Source organism: Palaemon carinicauda, chromosome 23 (assembly GCF_036898095.1).
Source record: "Palaemon carinicauda isolate YSFRI2023 chromosome 23, ASM3689809v2, whole genome shotgun sequence".
Classification (NCBI taxonomy): Eukaryota; Metazoa; Arthropoda; class Malacostraca; order Decapoda; family Palaemonidae; genus Palaemon; species Palaemon carinicauda.
In genome coordinates, this window is record NC_090747.1 from 77640348 (window position 1) to 77660017 (window position 19670).

A 19670-nucleotide genomic window follows, 5' to 3' on the forward strand; every position below is an offset into this window, starting at 1 on the left:
TCTGGCCTGGGGAGCAGAGGCCAAGGCGGATGGCTTGCCAGGTCTTTTAGATCCGCGAACCACTCTCTCTCCGGCCACCAGGGCGCTACCAAAGTCATCCTTAGGTTTTGGGAGGCTCTTACTCTGTTGAGCACCTGCCTTAACAGCGTGAAGGGGGAAAAGGCATATACGTCCAGGTTGTCCCACTTGTGCTGGAAGGCGTCTTCTAGGGCTGCTCCTTCGTCTGGTACCGGGGAGCAATAGACCGGTAGCTTGGCGTTGAGCTTTGTTGCGAAGAGGTCCATCACCGGGGAGCCCCAGCGTTGAAGGATGAGTCTGGCCACTTCCGGGTGTAGGGACCACTCCGTCCTTACTATCTGACCCATTCTGCTGAGGCCGTCGGCTAGCACGTTTCTTTTCCCGGGGATGAACCTTGCTAGAAGTATCACCTGGTGCTCGTCCGCCCAATGCAGGATGTTTATGGTGAGGTCGCACAGTTCTTTCGACTTCATGCCACCTTGCTTCTTTATGTAGGCTACCACCGTGGCGTTGTCGCACATTAGGGCCACGGTGTTTCCCTTCAACCGACTTGCAAAGTGCAGACATGCCTTCTGTACTGCTTTTAGCTCCAGGACGTTGATGTGGAGATGCCTTTCGGTCTCCGACCAGGTACCGCTTGCTGTTTCCTCCCGCAGGTGGGCTCCCCACCCTAGGCTGGAGGCGTCTGTGAACAGGAGAAACTCGGGGGGACAGGACCCGAGGGGCATCCCCTTGAGGGAGTTCGACTGGCATCGCCACCATTCTAAGGCTGCTCTCGTGTCCGGAAGGACCGGAATCAACGCTTTCTGAGAGCCTGTCTGGGACCATAGAACCTTGAGGTTCCATTGTACGGGTCTGAGCCGTATCTTCCCTTGGGGAACCAGTTTCTCTAATGAGACCAGGTGACCTAACAGCCTCTGCCAGTCTTTCGCCCTCCTGGAAAGCTCCGACAGGAACGGCTGAATGATATTGATGAGGTTCTGTATCCTGTCTTCCGAGGGGAAGGCCTTCCCCTGCACGGTGTCCAACGTCATACCCAAGTACCCCATTCTGTTGGATGGAGTTAGGTTCGATTTTTCCAGGTTGATAATGATTCCCAGACTCCTGCAGAATTGGAGGAGGTCCTTCCCTTGCTCTTCCAAGAGGGCCTTTGAGCTGGAAAGGAGCAACCAGTCGTCCAGGTATCTGATGAGACGGATACCTCGTTCGTGAGCCCATACTGAGACCGTCGCGAAGACCCTCGTGAACACTTGAGGGGCCGTCGACAGGCCGAAGCAGAGTGTCCTGAACTGCACGATCTGGGAGCCCCATTTCACCCGGAGGAACTTCCGACTCGACGGGTGGACCGGGATCTGGAAGTACGCATCCTTGAGGTCGATCGTCATCATAAAATCCTTCTCCCTCAAGGACATCAGGACGGATTTTGGGGTGTCCATCTTGAAGTTCGTCTACTTGACGAACTTGTTGAGGGCCGACAGGTCTATCACTGGTCTCCACCCCCCCGTTGCTTTCTCCACCAGGAACAGGCGGCTGTAGAAGCCTGGCCCTGGGAGAAGGACTTCTTCCATGGCTCCCTTCTCTAACATGGAGGAAACTTCTTTTTGCAGGGTGGCCCTTTTCAACGGGTCCCTGGGAGCCAACCATTCTGTCTGGGTGGCTGGAATAAGAGGGGGTGGATCCGCTATGAAGGGGACCCTGTAGCCTTCTTTCAGGACGGACACCGTCCAAGCATCCGCCCCATGCGTTTTCCATGCTTGCCAATGTGGTCTGAGGCATCCCCCAACCCGAGGCTTGGGCGGGAGTAGGGGGCCTCTCCCTCTACCTTCTCCTAGAGGGGCGGCCTGATCTGCCTCTCTTCGAGGCGGAGTAACCTGACCTGAAGGAGCTGGCAGAAGCTGGAGCTCCCCTGCGGGAGGGCTGAGGAGTTGTCCAGGAGGAGGAGGGGGCGTCCCTCTTCGAAGAGCTGGGGGTGGCCTGAGAAGTCACGGCACTAACCGAGACTGATCTCCTGTAAGGAGGCCTCCTGGAGGATGTTTGTCTGGGGGCGTTGGTCTCTCTCCTCTTGGACACCTTCTCCATTAGCACTTCTAGCTCCTTCAACGGAAACAGCGACTCACCCCCTAGGGGTAGGCTACGAACCACTCGGGCCTCTCTGTCCGGGATTTTCCTTGCCAACTTAGAAAGCACTGTGTCCCGTTTTCTAAGGACCCAGTTGGCCGTCAAGGAGAGTGCTTGATAAGCCATAAACTTGAGGGCTTTCCCCCCGGAGGTGAGAAGGTCCGTCAGGAGACCTTGTTGCTCAGGATCGTCGGGGTCTGTGGAGGCTCGTACGTTCACCAACGTGGAGGCCCACCAGTCCAGCCATGAGGAGATGTTCACACGATCTCTTGACATCTCCTCCATCATGGCGGCTTCAGTGGGTGAGAAGGACACAGGGGCTGAAGAGGCCCTTTCGTCCGAGCCGCCTTGTCCCAGGATGTCCAAGGCTGGGTCCACCCTACAGGGACCTGGGCGCCGTCCTTCCGGAATATAAACCTTGCCCTGTGGTTTGAGACCTTGGAGGAGTTTGGAGGCACTCTGGGACTTGGGGGCCTCCGCACTGCTGGCCACCAGGTTATCAATGTATTCTTGTCCCAGTACTAGGTCTGGGGCGAGAGGAAGGGCCAGGGAGGACTTCGGCAGGGCGTCACGGTGAGTGTATCTCAGGAGGCTCGACCTCCAGGCATTCACCTTAGGCGCCGAGGGTTCTGGAATTCCATGGAGCCTCCTGATGAGACCTACCACCCTTCTGTAGGCGGAGTCCTCCGACGGGTAAGCCTCGCCTCCATCGGCCGAGGCCTCGGCTTGGCGTGGGGGCGCCGTGCTTGGACGGTAGACCGGGCGTTCTCCTCTTGGTTCCAGGGAGGTCGACCCGTAACCGTAGGGCGCTCCGTACGCGGGTGGGTCTCGCCGTAGGGCGGGAGTCACCGGCTCCGGGAGGACCTTCGACTGCCCCAAGGCTCTGGAAGAGGAGGACACGGTCCCGGTGGGATGACCCGACCACGGGAACCGGTCCTTCCTGCTCGGCGACCGCCCCAGCTGTGCTGGTTCGGTCGGGCTGCCTTCTCGGAAGCGCGTTTCCCCCCGCTGGGCGGGGTGAACCGGAGGCCTCGAGGACTTGTGCCTAAGAGCGAGGTCCTTCCTGCGTGGCAGGTCGAGCGGTTCTAGGCTGTGCGTAGGTAGCGACAACCTAGAGGCTCGTTCACTGGACCGAGAGTCTGGAGAGCGGTGCCTTCTGGACTCTCCTGAAGGGACGTAGACCCATTCGCCGCCGGGAGAGACATCCCTCCTGTACTTACGGGAGTGAGAGCGGGGGCGCTTCCTGCTGTGCCGCGACCTCGACCTGGAGCGGGAACGATCGCTTTCGGCCCGCTCTCTCTTCCGGTGTCGTTCCTCCCTGCGTTCTCCTCCGGAGGATGAATCTGCCTCCGAAGAGTCTGAGGGCGCCACATTCCTCGCGTAACGGCTGCTCGAGTGATGCGCGGGGGAAGCTCTTCGCCGTCGATCGTCCGAGACAGGATGTTGAAGGAAGTCCTCGGGAACTGCTGTAGAGATCGAGGGCACTGTGTCTACTCTATCCCTGCTAGGAGGCCAGGGGCCCAGGGACACGTCCATCCTTAGCGGTGACCTCCCCGGAGTCTTCGGCAATTTCCACCCGAAGGCATCGCTACTCGGGTGGCGAACTCCAGCGTGGTTGTCCTCTGGAGGGGGAGAACCCGACGCACCGGCCCACGAGGGCGGGGGGGACTCCGAAATCGCATCACTGCCCCACACTGGGTCTTCTGAGGAAGCGTGATCCCCTGCCACGTGGCCCGATTCCCCCGAAGCATTAGCGGCCCTTCCGTTCTCTCCAGAGGGGCCAGCCCTTGGTTCCTCTCTCACACTGGGTTCACCGGGGAGAACACTATGGCTAACTATAACACTGGGGGCTTGTTGCCCGCTCCTCTGCGAAGGAGACGGAGAGGCCGAGGCTTCGTCGGACCGATCACTGACCGACGGTAAAGAGGACACGCCACTCACTTTCTTGGGGGAACGCTTAGACGACGACTTCTTCCTGGTACTATACCGTACCCACTGTATGCCGTCCCAACTTACGCACTCCGGACACGTGTCCGAGGAGGAGCAAACTTTACCCCTGCACGTGGAACAAAGGGAATGAGGGTCCACTTCTGGCTTAGAGAGGAAAGCCCCACACGACTTTCCGGCTCTAGGACCAGGGCAACGACGCACATGCTCCATCGTTCGCACACGAAGGGCCAACACTATCGAGTTACAAGAACACTGGATATACGCAAGGGGGACGTACTGAGAACACTTTGCGAAAACGCACTACGCAGAAAAAAACACAAGTCCCCACACTGGAAACACGTGGGATCACAACGCGCCAAAGGATCGAGAGTTAAGCGAGAGGGTGAGATGTTTCACATCTCACGACCAAGAACTTAATGAGGATGCTGACCCGGGAAGGCAGTGACCTGCCCTAATCCTGCCCTCAGGACGTATCCTGGCGGCGGGGGTAGAAACTATATGGAGCGAGATAGGGGGATAACGCGGGAAAATCTTGGTCGAGATTGAGAGGTCAAGTGACTCTCCTATAGAAAGTAGTTCTCGCTGAGTATATTGTGTCGGAACAACTAAAAATTACGTTCAATTCAACATATCTTCCTCAGGTTTATTACTGCATACAACATTAATATCGAAGGAAGACAGTGGTGGCCATGGTACAGTTTAACAGATCCTACCCAAACATTAAAGCAAAAAGGTTTTTACCTCTCTCTAGAAAAATTGTTCCTGTCCCATTTCTGTCATGGGAAGTATTACCAACAGTGCCTTAAACAAATTCTATTTCATTATGTCTCCTTTTTAATATATTCAACATTGGTGGCATCTCCAATAATGCCTAAAACAAACTCTCTACAGTTTTGTAGCCTTCTCAACATACTTAACCCTAGTGGCTTTGTACTGAAAAGTATACTGTACAAAGATTTAATTAACTTCTATTCCTGCCACTTACACTCTATACTAAATAAATATTACTTTACTAGAACTAACATCTCTCTTCTTTTCCTGAACTCGTAACAACCTCCAAAGGACCTGATCCTTTTGTCCAACGGGTAGGCCAGGAAAGGAACTGATACTATCATCATCCCCAAACAGAGAATAGACTCAGCTGAAGAAAAGTGATTCCTCCAGACTCATGAAAATCCCTAGATTCATGATAAGGTTGAATTTGATAATACTGGACTGTAAATGTCATTTATGTACCAATAGGGATTGCTGAAAAAACTTTATATTTAGGGGATGGAGCTGTGCCTTTCATAGAGGAATAGCAATGAACCTCAGGAAGTTTCATTGAAACAATATAATTTTCTAGGATAGCAAAGGATTACACAGGACAAGCTTTGTAAAACTGTTCCCATCAATACATATTGCAATGTTGATAACAACGAATAAAAACTTACACAGCTTGCTCATCAACTTCTTGGCCGATTTGACGAGACATTGTTTTTAGAGTTCCCATCGATGACGCAATGTGATCCAGTTGATCATCTTGTTGATTCATTATTATCTGTATAGTTTAAAGAAAAAAAAAGACATCAATATGATGAACATGATAAATGTATATGCATAATATAAAATCATTTAAATGCCTGACACACATCTTCCAACATGCCAGTCATGTGAAGGAAAAAAAATCCCTATATTAAACAGAAAAATATCTAGTTCCTCAAGGGGAATCTAGACTCTCAACTCTTAATGAAATATAAAGTCGTCTGATTTTGTATTACAGCAACTAAGGATAACAATCTGTAACTCCATATCATATATAGCCCTTAATAGATGAATGTAATTTACGCTGAGGCTATGTAGCAAAGGAAAGCCAAAACATCATAAAAGTCATAATATCTCTAGCTTGGGTTCTACCATTAATTCCATCAAAATTAGTGAGAAAATGTTTGAATTTCAGTTTTTAGTAGTTAAAGCTTTCATTAAACTACAGTAAGTATATAAGCATCATATAAACTCTATAGTTACAGATAGGATTCTTCCTTTATACATATCGCCATTCATAAAGAATATGGATCATATAAGAAGTATGAAGTGAATAGAAAATTGTAAATAATATGGATCACATTACATGTATGAAGTCAAAAGAAAATTGTAAGAATCATTAAATATTGGTAAGAACCTAATTAATGATACAAAACCTATTTTAATTTGTTTTCTTAAAACCTGAATTAATCTATAATTTTGAAAAAAATCAGAAACAAATTTATATTTTTTCCAAAATATACAAACCTAAGTCCTTAATAGGAACATGACTTCAGCAAAGATGGAATGGACATTCAAATTTAACAAAGTTTTTATACTTACCAGCAGGTGGCAGGGAAAGGGCACCCAATCCACCAGTCTGTAAGCAAGACAAGCACTTTTGACCTTTAGACCTGGGACTTGCAGGATAGTTGATCGAAGAAATGTAACTTGAAGGACTCAGGTTTGTATAGTTAGGAAAAATGGAAATTTCTTTTTAAAATTACTTTTTCCTACACTTATACAAACCATCATCCTATAATGGAACATTCACTCTTAGGAGGGAGGAAGTCCCTATGATCCAAATTACTGGCAGGTTCAACTTTTTGGGGAATTGTTGGAGGACTTGGTTCAGTACAAGAGCAATGATGATGACTCCTGCCAACCTCCTACCTAACGGTCTATGGACAGGAATGCCACAGGTGTTATGTTAGACTTGTACCAAGAATAAATGGTATACTGTTACAGAAGAATGTGTATCCTCATATGGGAAACATTGTCAAAATGCATTCATAGCCATTATAAGTGGGTTTGAATACATTCTATCCTGAGAGGGAGGATGAGGGAGATATTTCTTAACAAATTCTGCTGTAAAAAAAGGTTAGCTCAATTTTGGAACTCGCCTGTATCTGATATCTGATACAACTCATAGTGGCCAAGACTGCTGCACCCACAAGAGAGGGGAAAGAAAGAAAAGTAGAAGGCTATTCTTCCTACTTTTCAATTCAGGTTTATGTTGAAACCACTATCTTAGACATGATGTATCATGCTTTATGAAAGTGCTAGGCTTGCTATACAACCTGCTGAACAGCCACCACAGGAACCAGGGTAAGGGTATCCAAGTACATGTTGGTATACTCCTGCAGGTAGTGGGAGGTAAAGGATGTCTGGGGTAAGCAGAATCCAGTCTAAACACAACAGGTTCTTCACGAGAACTCAATGTACCAAACTACGTGAGCCCATGTCCAACTTGGACCTTTAACCTCCTCTCTGGTTAAGAGATAGACACAACTTATGGTCTCACAAAACTAGAAAGAAACAGTGGGTTTTGGGTCTTAGCCATGAACTCGGGAATAAACTAATGGAAAGCTCATTCCATCCTTTGGAATGACTAATGACACGCAAGAGGCAAAATGACAACTCGCTTCCTTCACCTAAGCTAGGGTTAGCTTGCAGATTGTCTTGAGTCCAATGTTTGTTTGATGCTCATCTCAAAGGTTCATGTGGGGCACGCATAAGAGATTTGAGAACACAGGTCACATCCCATTCTGGGGTCTGAGGTCCCAGAGTGAACCTCATGAGCAAAGCCAACTTCCCACAAGAAGCTGAGGACTATGATCCTATGGCAGGAGATTGCTAAAACCCAAGTAGTAGCCTATCCCAGGTGTGACTAAGAAGCTCTTTTCCACGCAAATAGAGGGGCAAGGAAGTCTGCGCTCTTCGCTTTAGGATGCTCCGACCAGTGAAGTAAACCTTCTATGAAATTGGTTCACTTTCCTTTGTACACAGCTTCAGAGGATCATTATAAGTACTCAGACATCTCCTAAGTAGTCCCTCGCATAAAGCTTTCAACTCGGAGGAGATGCTGTAAAGTCTCTAACAATGAAGTACAAGTGATTTTCCAGATTGGAGGTACTTCTGAAGGTGCGGTTGACAGAGAAGAACATTCCATTGGGAACTTCTCTCACGAGCTTGATTTAGATGAGCTAACAGATCAGAATCCCACTTTCGTCTTATGTTCATCTGGTAGCCATCAGGGTTATCCTGATATCTGACATGATCAATATTCTGTTAATCAGCTAATAAATCAGTCTGAACAGGGTAAAGGTGATGGCTTCCAAGTGATCCCGTAGTTGTTGGACAGTTTTCTCAAAAACTTCCCATGGGTCTGAAATGAGGTAACAGAGCACCACAGGTTTCCTATTCAGTTAATTCGCATACAGGTTAATCTCAGATGATTCCCAGAGAGCAAGAAGTCTTTCTGCTGTGCAAGGATGAAGATAAAGGAACCACTTTGAACCTACAACCTGCCCCTAGCGACTGAGCCTGTCTACAAGAAAATTCCTCTGGCCTGGAATGAATCTACCTTACAGCTCTATACTGTTGTCCACTGCCCAGATGTGCACCTGTTTTGTTAACTCACAAACACTGTAGGAGACAGTCTCTCCACACTTATTGACGTATACAACGACAGTAGTGTTGTCACTCATCACCACTAATGAGTGCGCTATCAAACCGTTGGAAAATTTGCAGTGCTAGGAATGCTGCTTGCATTTCCAACAGCTTCATATACAAGAGTTTTTCTCTAGGAACCACACCCCTGAAGCAACTTGATCCCTCATGTGTGCATGACACCCTTCCATAGACGAGTCCTAAAATAAAAGCATCTCTGAAGGTGGGGAGTTATGTGAAACTCCTCTAGTGAGGTTTTCATCGTTCAGAGACCATGAAATACCATCCTGTACCCCCTGCTCCACTGGAACAAGATGGGACGGGAGATCGCTGGCTGCCGACCAGTGACACTTCAGACATCACTAAATCGATCACTGGTAGAGAAGACTGCACGGAAAGAGTTTCTCCAACGAAGATAGATATCCCAGATAACATTGCCAAAACTGATTTGCGAGTTCTGCCTTGAATAATGTGTTACCTCTCTGAACTTGCTGATGTGATCTTTTGATGAAAAAGTTCTAGTTATTATTACCTACTAAGCTACAACCCTAGTTAGAAAAGCAGGATACTATAAGCCCAGGGGCCCAAACAGGGAAAATGGCCCAGAGAGGGAAGTAAACAAGGAAAAATTAAATATTTTAAGAGCAGGAACATTAAAATAATTATTTTCTACAAAAACTTGAGAAAATATGAGGAAGACAAATAAAGTAGAATAGCGTGCCCGAGTATACCCTCAAGCAATAGAACTCTAACCCAAAACAGTGGAAGACCATCGCACTACCCAAGACTAGAGAACAATGGCTTAATTTTGGAGTGTCCTCCTAGAGAAGCTGCTTACCATAGCTAAAGAGTCTCTTCTTCCCTTACCAAGAGGATAGTAGCCACTGAACTGTTACAGTGCAGTAGTTAACCCCTTGGGTGAAGAGGAGTCCTTTGGTAATCTCAGTGTTGTCAGGTGTATGAGGTCAGAGGAGAATATGGAAAAACTAGGCCAGACTATTCGATGTAAGTCTTGGCAAAGGGAAAGTGAACCGTAACCAGAGGGTAGGATCCAATGTAGTACTGCCTGGCCAGTCAAAAGACCCAATAACTCTCTTGCGGTAGTATCTCAACGGGTGGCTGGTGCCCTAGCCAGCCTACTACCTACCCAATTTTGAATAACAAAAGGATAATAGTCAATCTTAAACTTGAAGCAACAGCTAAGTGAGACCAAAGTGAATAATAGCATAAACACCAAAGTGAATACAGTAATAGCATGAACACTTAGCGAGAGGTGGACAGTCCAAAGTTCAGGACTTTGAACTGGTACACTACTTCAAGGATGAAGCAGTGGTACTTTCAGTCGGCCTGTAGGACAGGTATTTGGAAATGTGTGTCCTTCAGATCCACTGATAGCGTGAAATTTTCCTCTCTTAATGGCAGATCATACAGTACTTGCTGTCTCCATACTGAACAGCGTTTGATGGACAAACTTGCTCAGTGGCGAAAGGTCAATGATTGTTCTCCAGCCTTCGGTTGACTTCTCCGCCTAGAAAAGTTGACTGTAGCACCCCCACAGAACAGTATAAAACAACTTCACCCATTCTTGTAATCCATCGCTTTTACCTATGCCACCAAGGACAGAGCTTTCAGCAATTTAGGAGGGAAACTCTGGAATACCATCGGATTGCAAGCTAGGAGAGGTCTGAGATCATCGAAGGGTAGGCAGTATCCATCCTGAAGGAATTCTAAAACTCACTACTATGCTCAATGTTGCACAATAGCATGACATACATATCATCACTCACAGTACTTGCAGGATGGGACTGCTGATTTTAGCATTGCTTCCTACCTCCTTACCTCTACTGGCCAGTGCACAAAAGAAATCTCCTTCCCCTTCATAGAGAACTGCATTTGGCACTCTCATCCCCCTGAGCCTGACAAAGTACCGTGCGCTTTAATCTCTGCGGTACGTACTGGTGGGAGTGGTATTGGACTACCTGCAAGTGTTTCCCAAACATAACAGTCACAAGGAGGTGAAGAGCCTTGTCAATGATTGAGAGAAGTACTGGCTGGTCAGCTATTCCTGTTTCCATTTACATGTGAGACTAGGGACTTCCCAGCAAGTGGAATGCCCGCTCAGGGAAAGAACAAAAGACAGGCGATCTCGTTCCCTACGGCATGAGCAAGTGGCAGCCAATTCAGTGACCCGGGAGTCACTCGGTGACCACTCACAAGACTGACCTTGAGGTGACTGGTCATGCAGTGACAGATAACAGAGAGACTGGTGGTCCTATCCCCAATAATGCTTGCATGAGAATGTTTCATCACTCGTACAAGCAGAGACCAGTCATTGTTGATTCCATAGTGGGCGGCGCCCTTTACTGTAATCTGTTCGACAGTGCATGTGCTCTGTCTGGTTTGAACCAAGCACCAATAGCAGGAATGTAAGTTCCTGTACCTTTTACCAAGATACCTTCCCTGTCTTGGTTGGTTCTTGATACCCCCACAGTCTCTCTTTCTCACATAAGAGAAGAGAGATGGGTCAAGCATCCACGAAAACAGGGGAAACTGTTAAACTCTCCATCACGAACAAGAGTGTGGGTGCTTAGGAGACCGAATATTGGTAAGGCAAGAGAGTAAACTCCTGGTCTACGTAACGTACCGAGACACCTTTCCCATCTGGGTAGGTTCTCAGTACCACACCTTCTCTCACAAGCGTAAGTGGAGAGAGAGATAGAGATCAGTGTCCCACCGCTCCTGTTGATGGGTCTTCCTGAACTTCTTCAATGATTTATTCTTCCTCCTAGAAGTAGGAGTATCTGAGGAGTCTGACATAGACAAGGCCGAGGAGGAGGAAGATGAACTAAAAAGGATAAGTGCACATGCTTCTTGGCCAAGCTTATTCTGGGTTGAACTCTTGGAAACCGAATACAGGGCTCCAATGGAAGATCAGATCACAAGGGCCTCTTCAAAGGCAGCAGAGACTACACAAGCAGGTGCCATGACCTTAGTGCCTCCACAGGTGTAGCAATGTCCAAAGAAGGCCAACTTCCTTAGGATCAGGTTGCCGTCACTCTCATACAGCCGTAAGTAACAAAATGATGACTACTAAGTCATGTCCCAGCAAAAGACACAAGAATGATTAAGATTAATGACACATTTGCACAAACTTTCCACACTTCCTGGAAACAATTGCATATCCTTGTACTTTTCATTTAATTATCCATGTTTACCCAGACAACCCAATGTCTGCAAAATTATCCATTAAATTGCAAAGAAAAGCAAAAATTACAAAACAACCAAAATTTGAGAGAGAGCAAGAGCATGATGGTACTGATTGTGGCTGAAGTTAAAAGTGCTAGTCTTGCCGACTGACAAGTGGGCGAGGCTTCCCTACCACCAGATGTTATTATAACCACCTCATCTAAACAGCCATTCCAGCTTCACTAAAGTCATACTCCTATAAAAGGATGATGGCTGTATTTGTATAGAAACAAATTTTGTTTTCTTTTATCATTATCTGAAATGTATTAATTTTTGGCTTAACTAAAATCATTACAGTACAGTATATAAATGCATGAAAACCAGCAGAATCAAGAACAGCATTCAATAAAAATCATTATTTACCACAGGTACAAATATTTTTTTTTGTCCCAATAGAATATGCAGTATCCTCACCTGTTGTTGAGCAAGCGTTCTTTCAATGAACTCGCTATTGGGGCTATCAGCCTCGTTGACCAAACGGCTGTACCGAGTAGGGCCATGAGTAACTACTTGAGGCATCTTTAAGGGACTACTGTCTTCTATGGGCTGCAAAAGAGAAAAAATTAATACATATACATATGTAGTGGAAAACATTCAACATAATGTACAACTACGGTCTCAGGAATTCCAGGTAGGGAGAATCAAGTTACATATCAGTATAAGCATTATTTCTGCTAGAAGATACATCAAAGAGGCTAAAAGAGCGTCTACATAATTTTCTCGACAAATTATTTACCAACAATGAATGCTACGAAACACTATATAAATGCTATATCCACGAAATATAAAATTTACAATTATCATTCTAAGGAAAAATGACTTGCTAAGTCCTATACTGATATATAAACTAGCAGTTTTACACCCTAGGAATGGCCTTCAAAAGTTAAAATTAATTAAAGCAAGTCTCGTAAATACTGAAAACAAATTAGTGTACATATAACTGTGCCAAGCCTCAAATAAAGCTTAAAACCTTTGCTTGTAAAAAAAATAAAATCTAAATACTAGAATAATTAATTGTGCAATGTGCAAAAAAAAACAGCAATTGCAAAATAATATTGTAACTACAGATACAAAAAACAAACATCCACACAAATATTTATTCTCCATCAAACCATTTCCTACAACTGCAATCATTGCCACATATCTTTTATTTGATGAATCAAGAACCAACCCCCTGTACAGCAAAAGTTCCACAACATTAGTCATTTCATACACCTAACTAGAAGACTCATCTGCAATACATGAATCCCTTACAGAGACTCCATCATTCAACCAAATACTGCATGTATTCTGTAAACAGTAATATCACTTTTCCTGCAATATATCTTTTATACCACCTATCTGATCGTTTTTTTGTGCCTTTCTCCTCCTACTTACAACAACTATTATCTGTTCTGTATACTAGACCAAACCACCTGAAGCTACAGATCCGATCTATTCTTTCACCACCTACCTAAAACTTTTTACTTCACCTATGTATCTCCACATATACTTTTCTAAGTAAGCAGTTGATTTCAACAGCCTAAACCTTTTCTTTCACTCACATTGAACATAATATATCACTTCCATAAAGGAGAGCTAGCTCAACAATCTCTTCTTAGATTCCGACAGGTTTGAGATGACCTAATGGCAATGTCCATCTCGCAATCCATGGGGGCTGGAGTTCAAGCAACACCCATATCCTATACTTTCAAGGGGTGTCCACAACCTCACCATCTTTGAGAGCTAGGGATGGGGATTTATGGGGAGGCTAGATTGAAAGTACATAGGTCAAGTCTCTAGGGCACTCTCATGTTTCTTGACTCCTTATCTTTCCCAGATTAAAGTATCTTCACAACTTTTTGCACACATCCTGCCACCTTTCTTGGTTCACCTTTTCTATAACAAACCTCATTTTCCATCTTACTATCATCCCTTACATCTCCTCCAATACAGGCACGTACAGTACATGCATACACAATTCGGCCTGGTTAAATGCAATTAAATCACATATTTAATTTGGTAGAGGGAGAAAACAACAGGTAATATAAATTTAACAAAAGTAATATTTGAATGAACCAACCAATTTTAATTGTTCCACCATTCATATTAATATTCACTGCTCCTTCATACTGATTTTCACTATTCCATCCTCAATCTTACTCTTTCTCACATTAACAACCAGCTTCCTCCTTTTGCAAACAATATCAAACTCTTTTACCAGTTTCTACATTGTATCTTCACTGTCCAATAACACTATCATCAGCAATCTATAACTATTTCTGACGCAATTCATGAAAACAAAATAAATTATACAACTTTTCACATACATCAACTGTCATTCTCTGACATCATGCATCACTCCATTCATAAAGCTGTCAAACAGCCATGGAGACATGACAAACTACTGTCCCAGACCTAGTTTCACATCAAACCAGTCACTCTCCTGCCTACAGACTTAAACTTTTCTTCCATCCTGAATGCTTTTAATCATTCAACAATTATCATCTATAAATATTACTTTCTCAACACCCTCACCCTACACAGTGACACTATCAATTTTAAAATGGGCTATTTATAGGTCCATGAATGCTACACAAATATTTTTCCCATTACATTAAAACTTCCCAAATAACATTTGGCTCATGAATCCTATATCTATTCCATACATCATCTTCATAGCTTAAATCCACAATATACTTACATTATCAGATTACCTGCCATCTGTCTTACTTTCTCAATCAAATTCCTATCATACAATTTCCCTGGTATATGTAGGTAAGCCTGCATATATCCACAAATAATTTCAATGATATTAGCTTTATATACCGATAGAAAAGTTCATTGTAATCATGAAAGTTCTCCTGCATATATTGAACCATTCACATCCATTTAGAACACATTTGCGATTACTTCTTATTTAGGCTCCTCCATTCAATCGATCTGGCACACTCTTATGCCTTCTCCTTTCTCCTAATACTTTCTAGCTTTAAAATAAAAACTCATCTAAAGCCTATGATCATCAATTCCTCCCACATTGATGAATCATCTTAAACACATTGATCATTCTTTCACCCACACTGATCTCTATTAATTCTTTAAAACTCAAAGTTTATAAACATTTCAATTATTCCATGGAATATATACTATGCAAACAGTTCATCTACAGGGCTTATATTTTTTTCTTTCATTTATTTTCCACAATCATACATTAATCTTATAAATGAGTGTGGAATAAAAAAAAATCCCTTCAGAATTGGCTTCTGTGGACCTCAGGTCTCGTTACCACCTTTCACACACTGCTTCTTTTCACTTCTAGTTTGTGTGTGACCTCTTCTCTCACCCTCCCACCAACTGCAACATTTACCCCCAAATACTTCTACAAATTAAGTGTATCCATTTTACCATCACCAATATTGGAATTTTTTACTCCAACTTCCAAAATTTTATTTACACCCATGAACTAAATTTTCATGTCAACTATTTCTTAACACAAACACGTACAATAGTTTATGCAAATTCTCTTCTCTAGTCCAATCATTAGTGCATCAAAAACATAATCTATTCAATAATATATTCAAAAGTTTTTTTCCTAACTCGAATACAAATTCTTTCTTGCGCGCGCGCACACACACACACACACACACACACACACACACACACACACTATATGTTCGCATATTTACCATGAAAGTACCTATACTGTTTAGGAAACAATCTTAAGTATTAACACTTAAAAATTAAAAACGCATGCAAAAATGATTACAAAAAAAAATGACAATCCAAAAAAATAAGGGGTTAATGAACGATAATGATACAAAATACATAGCTAAAGGGAATATTCCCCAAAACTCGATAGACACCATATAAGAAAAATGACACAAACTCACGGAAAACAGCGCACAACAGCAGCTATTTGTACCTTTTGTTCAGTGTCGTGTGGGGATTATAAACCGGAACACCATCAACTAGCCCTTGGCGATAAGTAATAAATCACAAGAACAAAAAAAAAACAAAAATGCTACACTACAGACACAAAACTTACTAAGCAATATTGACACTAAGACTAAAAAATAAGTTCAGATGATGTCATTTAAAGACAAGCAATAACTTTTATATAAAGATGGGACAAACAAAAAGATCGTTAGCTAACTCGAGAATTAGGAAGGATTTGATATTTGATGACTTATTCAGAATTTAAGAGGCATTACTATTAACACAACGGCTGCAATGACTAGTAAGATTACAGCAGAAGAGAATCCTTTTTTTTCTATCCCAAGTCAATGCAACACGGTTCCTGCTTCCTAACTGCTCACTCTGCAATGAGTTGCCACGTCCCAAAAAAAGCTAGCACAGTTAAGGTACTGCGACAAAATGGCTAGTTGAATAATACCTAGAGCCGAAATCACGTGACAAAATCGCTAGTAGTACACTGTAGCTGGTCCTAAAAGAGCTGTTAGCATCTATAATCATTTCATGAAACATGTAGTATGGTTTAGTTTACAGTAGTCTTAATTTAACAGAATTGCATTAGAAATGTTTCACACTTCACGATGACCGTCAACAAGTTCCAAAAAGGAAGTGATATTGTTAGCTACGAAGGATTTTTGTATCGCAAAAACAACAAACAAAACCACCCAGAACTAGATATGAGTAATGGAAGACTGTAGGGAAACATTGAAAATTCCAATTGGACAAGAACATAATCATGCTCCAGATCCTGCAAGATGTAAGAATTGCCTTAGGGAAAAATAACGAACAAGTAACAAATGATAATGTACTCCCACGAAGAATTATTGCCATTGCAATACAGGAGTTGGATGACGAAGCAATGGCTTGTCCCGATAAAAGGGTTGCTCCAAAAACGTATTCAACGAAGACGTATATACAAATGGCTTCCAGAAGATTTGCAAATCGTTGCCATGACCGGAAATACAGAACTTTTCTTGGGAGATTCAATGGGCGATTCAAAGCGAATAATATTTGCCAGTCAACTGATGCTCGATCAACTTGTCAATTCGAAACTCTGTATGTGTGATGGAACAATCAAAGTTGTAATTAAATTTAATTTATTTATTATATGCAATCCATGTTCTTTTGAAAATAAAATTTGCCCGTGTTTCTTTGTGATACCATATAAAACTCGGTTTACATATGGAATACCAATTAATATTCTGAAAGAAAACGTCCATATTGTGACTGAAAACGTAACATTAGATTTTGATGTCTGTCCTTAATGCTTTCAAAAAAGTGTTTCCTGATGCAAACATGAATGGGTGATTCATTCATCTGTCACAGTCAATATGGAGAAAGATCCAACACACCGGATTGATAAAAAGCTATGCATCTAATGCTAACTGCAGTTTTATTTCAAGATGCTTACAGCCTTGGCAATTTTTTAAATCCTGGCCAAGTGACAGATGCATATGGGGAGCTAAATGAACACCGCAAACGTTTACAGATGGATACAGAAATACAAATATTATATGGCTATTTATATGAAACGTATATCAGTATACGGCAGAGAAGAGGAAGAACACGCATATTTTTCCTGGAATTTGGGAACGTTAAGCAAAAAATGACTTAAGGACACATAACAAGCTAGAGAGGAATGGCGCTCCCTTCAAGAACTTCAAAAACCGGAGGTTATTTAAAGATGTCATCTAAATGCACATATCCGTGAACAGAAAACACCTGTCTATATAAACATTAAGAAAATTCACAAAAGACTAAAAAAAAAAAACTTGATTAACAAACACTCGCACATTGAAATATCTAAAGATTTTATGTGTGGAATTACATATAACATATTTGAAGGTTTGTTCTCATTATCAAGTTTTATACTTAATTTTTTATCATTAATCGGTGTTTTCTACTTAATAAAGTATTTCAAATGAAAATTATCATTGATATGTTAAAACCTTTTATATACCTATCGTTAAAAAGACTATTCTTCTGAAGGAAAAAAAAAAAACATTATACAGTGGCTAAGAACAAAGTAATTTCATTCGACTAAGTACTCAACCACAAAACACGTCTCTTGAATTTAGCTATATTGGCTAAAAGCTCTTTTTTTGGACCAGCTACAATGTACAGTATTACTAGCTATATTGTAACGAGCTATTTCGGTACAAGCTGCAGTACTATGAAACTAGCCATTTTGTCGCACTAGCTCATTTGGGACATGTTATTTTTGGTCGCACCCCTCCGCAAAACACGTTTGCTCCAGCTCTATCAACTAAAAGATAACAAAAAAAATTCTTAGCTTATACAAGTACTGTAACAAAACAAAATCTCTCTCTCTCTCTCTCTCTCTCTCTCTCTCTCTCTCTCTCCTTTAAAAATAAGCTGGGGTAATACCTTTTCAGGTTTGGTAATCTATAAAAGAATCTCTTAATTTTCCTGATTTTGAGCATGCAAATTATTGTTCTGTGTTATCCTCTTTTTGCACAGGTCACTAACATCATATATTCTACAGAATGAATTTTCCCTTTCAATTTAGTTTTATCCAGATTTATTTTCTTAATGCCTTTTCACAGTCCCACAACCCACTTTTCTCATTTCTTCTATTTGCATTCAATATTTACAACCAATTTCCTCGGTGGAACTCGATGAAGATTCTTTTGGTCAGAACAGCCGACAAAGATTCATGAATTAAATTTTTGGGAAAATACATAAGAGAGCATTACTATGATTCAGTTCGTCCCTGATTTCAGAATAGTTTCATTTTAAAACAAATGAAGCGGGTAAGAAATACAATATATGAGTAAGCTTCAGAATCTAAAGTAGAGTAGAAAGTGAGAGTAGCTTCAATATACCCAATGCAAAATCAGCCATCCCAGATATAAATTATTATAGAACGAGATATTGTTCTTAGTATATTTAACCTATTTGAACAATCATATCTATATTCGGGTATCTTTCCTAGGTAATTGTGTATTTTTTATATTATCTTAATTTTATCTATATCTTTGCATCTCCGTTTTCCTTTATTTGTCTTTGCATATTTTCCTTCTTCAGATTTTCTTTTATAGCGTGTATTGTAATTGAATGTTTTAGTTTCATTTTGTGTTCTTATCTTAAATTTCCACCCTGGCGATGGGAAAAGCTTTCTAAAACTATGTTTACAATCTTCATAAATACATAACAAATGTTAAATTCCAAGCTAACAATTGCATTATTATTACACTACAAACATGCAACCCTACATGAAATAAAATCCAAGCATTATAAAAGAAAATAATAGCGCTAGTTCATATGGAAAACAATGAAGAAGACACCACAAGTGAAGAGACTGGAAAGTGCTTCCATGGATCCCCGGCAGTGAGGACATCGGAAAGCACCGGCAAACCAAACAAAAATAAAGCATCGATATTTACCGCGGCGTTATCTGGTACCTGTCTAGCCGTGACGTCTCGGTCCTTCTTCGTGAGGTTGAGGCGCTCTTTCATAGACTGTAAACAGAACAAACAGGAAACAAAATCAGTTTGATAAAATATACATAACCTAAATTATCAGGATATAATGAAAATGCCGATGTTATTGGCCCTAATAATGATAAAAATGACTAACAAAACTGACACTGAACCATAACAATTGTCATTCTATCTTTAAAATATAACCTAAAATATGAGGATATAATGAAAATGCAGATATTATTGGTACTACTAATAAATATGACTAACAAATCTGACACTAAACCATAACAATTGTCATTTTATTTTTAAAATATACAAATAAGGTTTTACTTGATTGATAGATACGATTAGACACGTAACTTCTTAAGGCACTGAAAAGTACAGATATATAACCAACAATAGTAGGCATTACAGTAAGTTACTGGAATGGCCAAATAATCAGAGATTAAGACATATATTGTCCTTATATATGACAATTATTTTGTT

At 42.3% G+C, this 19670-nt stretch overlaps 1 protein-coding gene across 4 annotated transcripts in view; it reads right to left on the minus strand.

Moving 5' to 3' along the window:
* The window catches only part of Syx6 (Syntaxin 6), a 200465-nt gene that overhangs the window by 25626 nt on the left and 155169 nt on the right, over positions 1 to 19670 (minus strand). For 3 of the 4 annotated variants that reach the window (XR_011039583.1, XM_068347086.1, XM_068347084.1), the window contains exons 4-6: positions 19146 to 19220; positions 12202 to 12333; positions 5520 to 5626 (exon numbers count right to left, since the gene is read on the minus strand). Coding sequence is in view for 3 of the 4 variants with exons in the window: in XM_068347086.1 (XP_068203187.1) it covers positions 5520 to 5626; positions 12202 to 12333; positions 19146 to 19220 (314 nt within the window). In the remaining variant the exon portion in view is untranslated. The remainder of the gene's footprint in view (positions 1 to 5519; positions 5627 to 12201; positions 12334 to 19145; positions 19221 to 19670) is intronic. The other variant, XM_068347085.1, reaches the window with a different exon arrangement.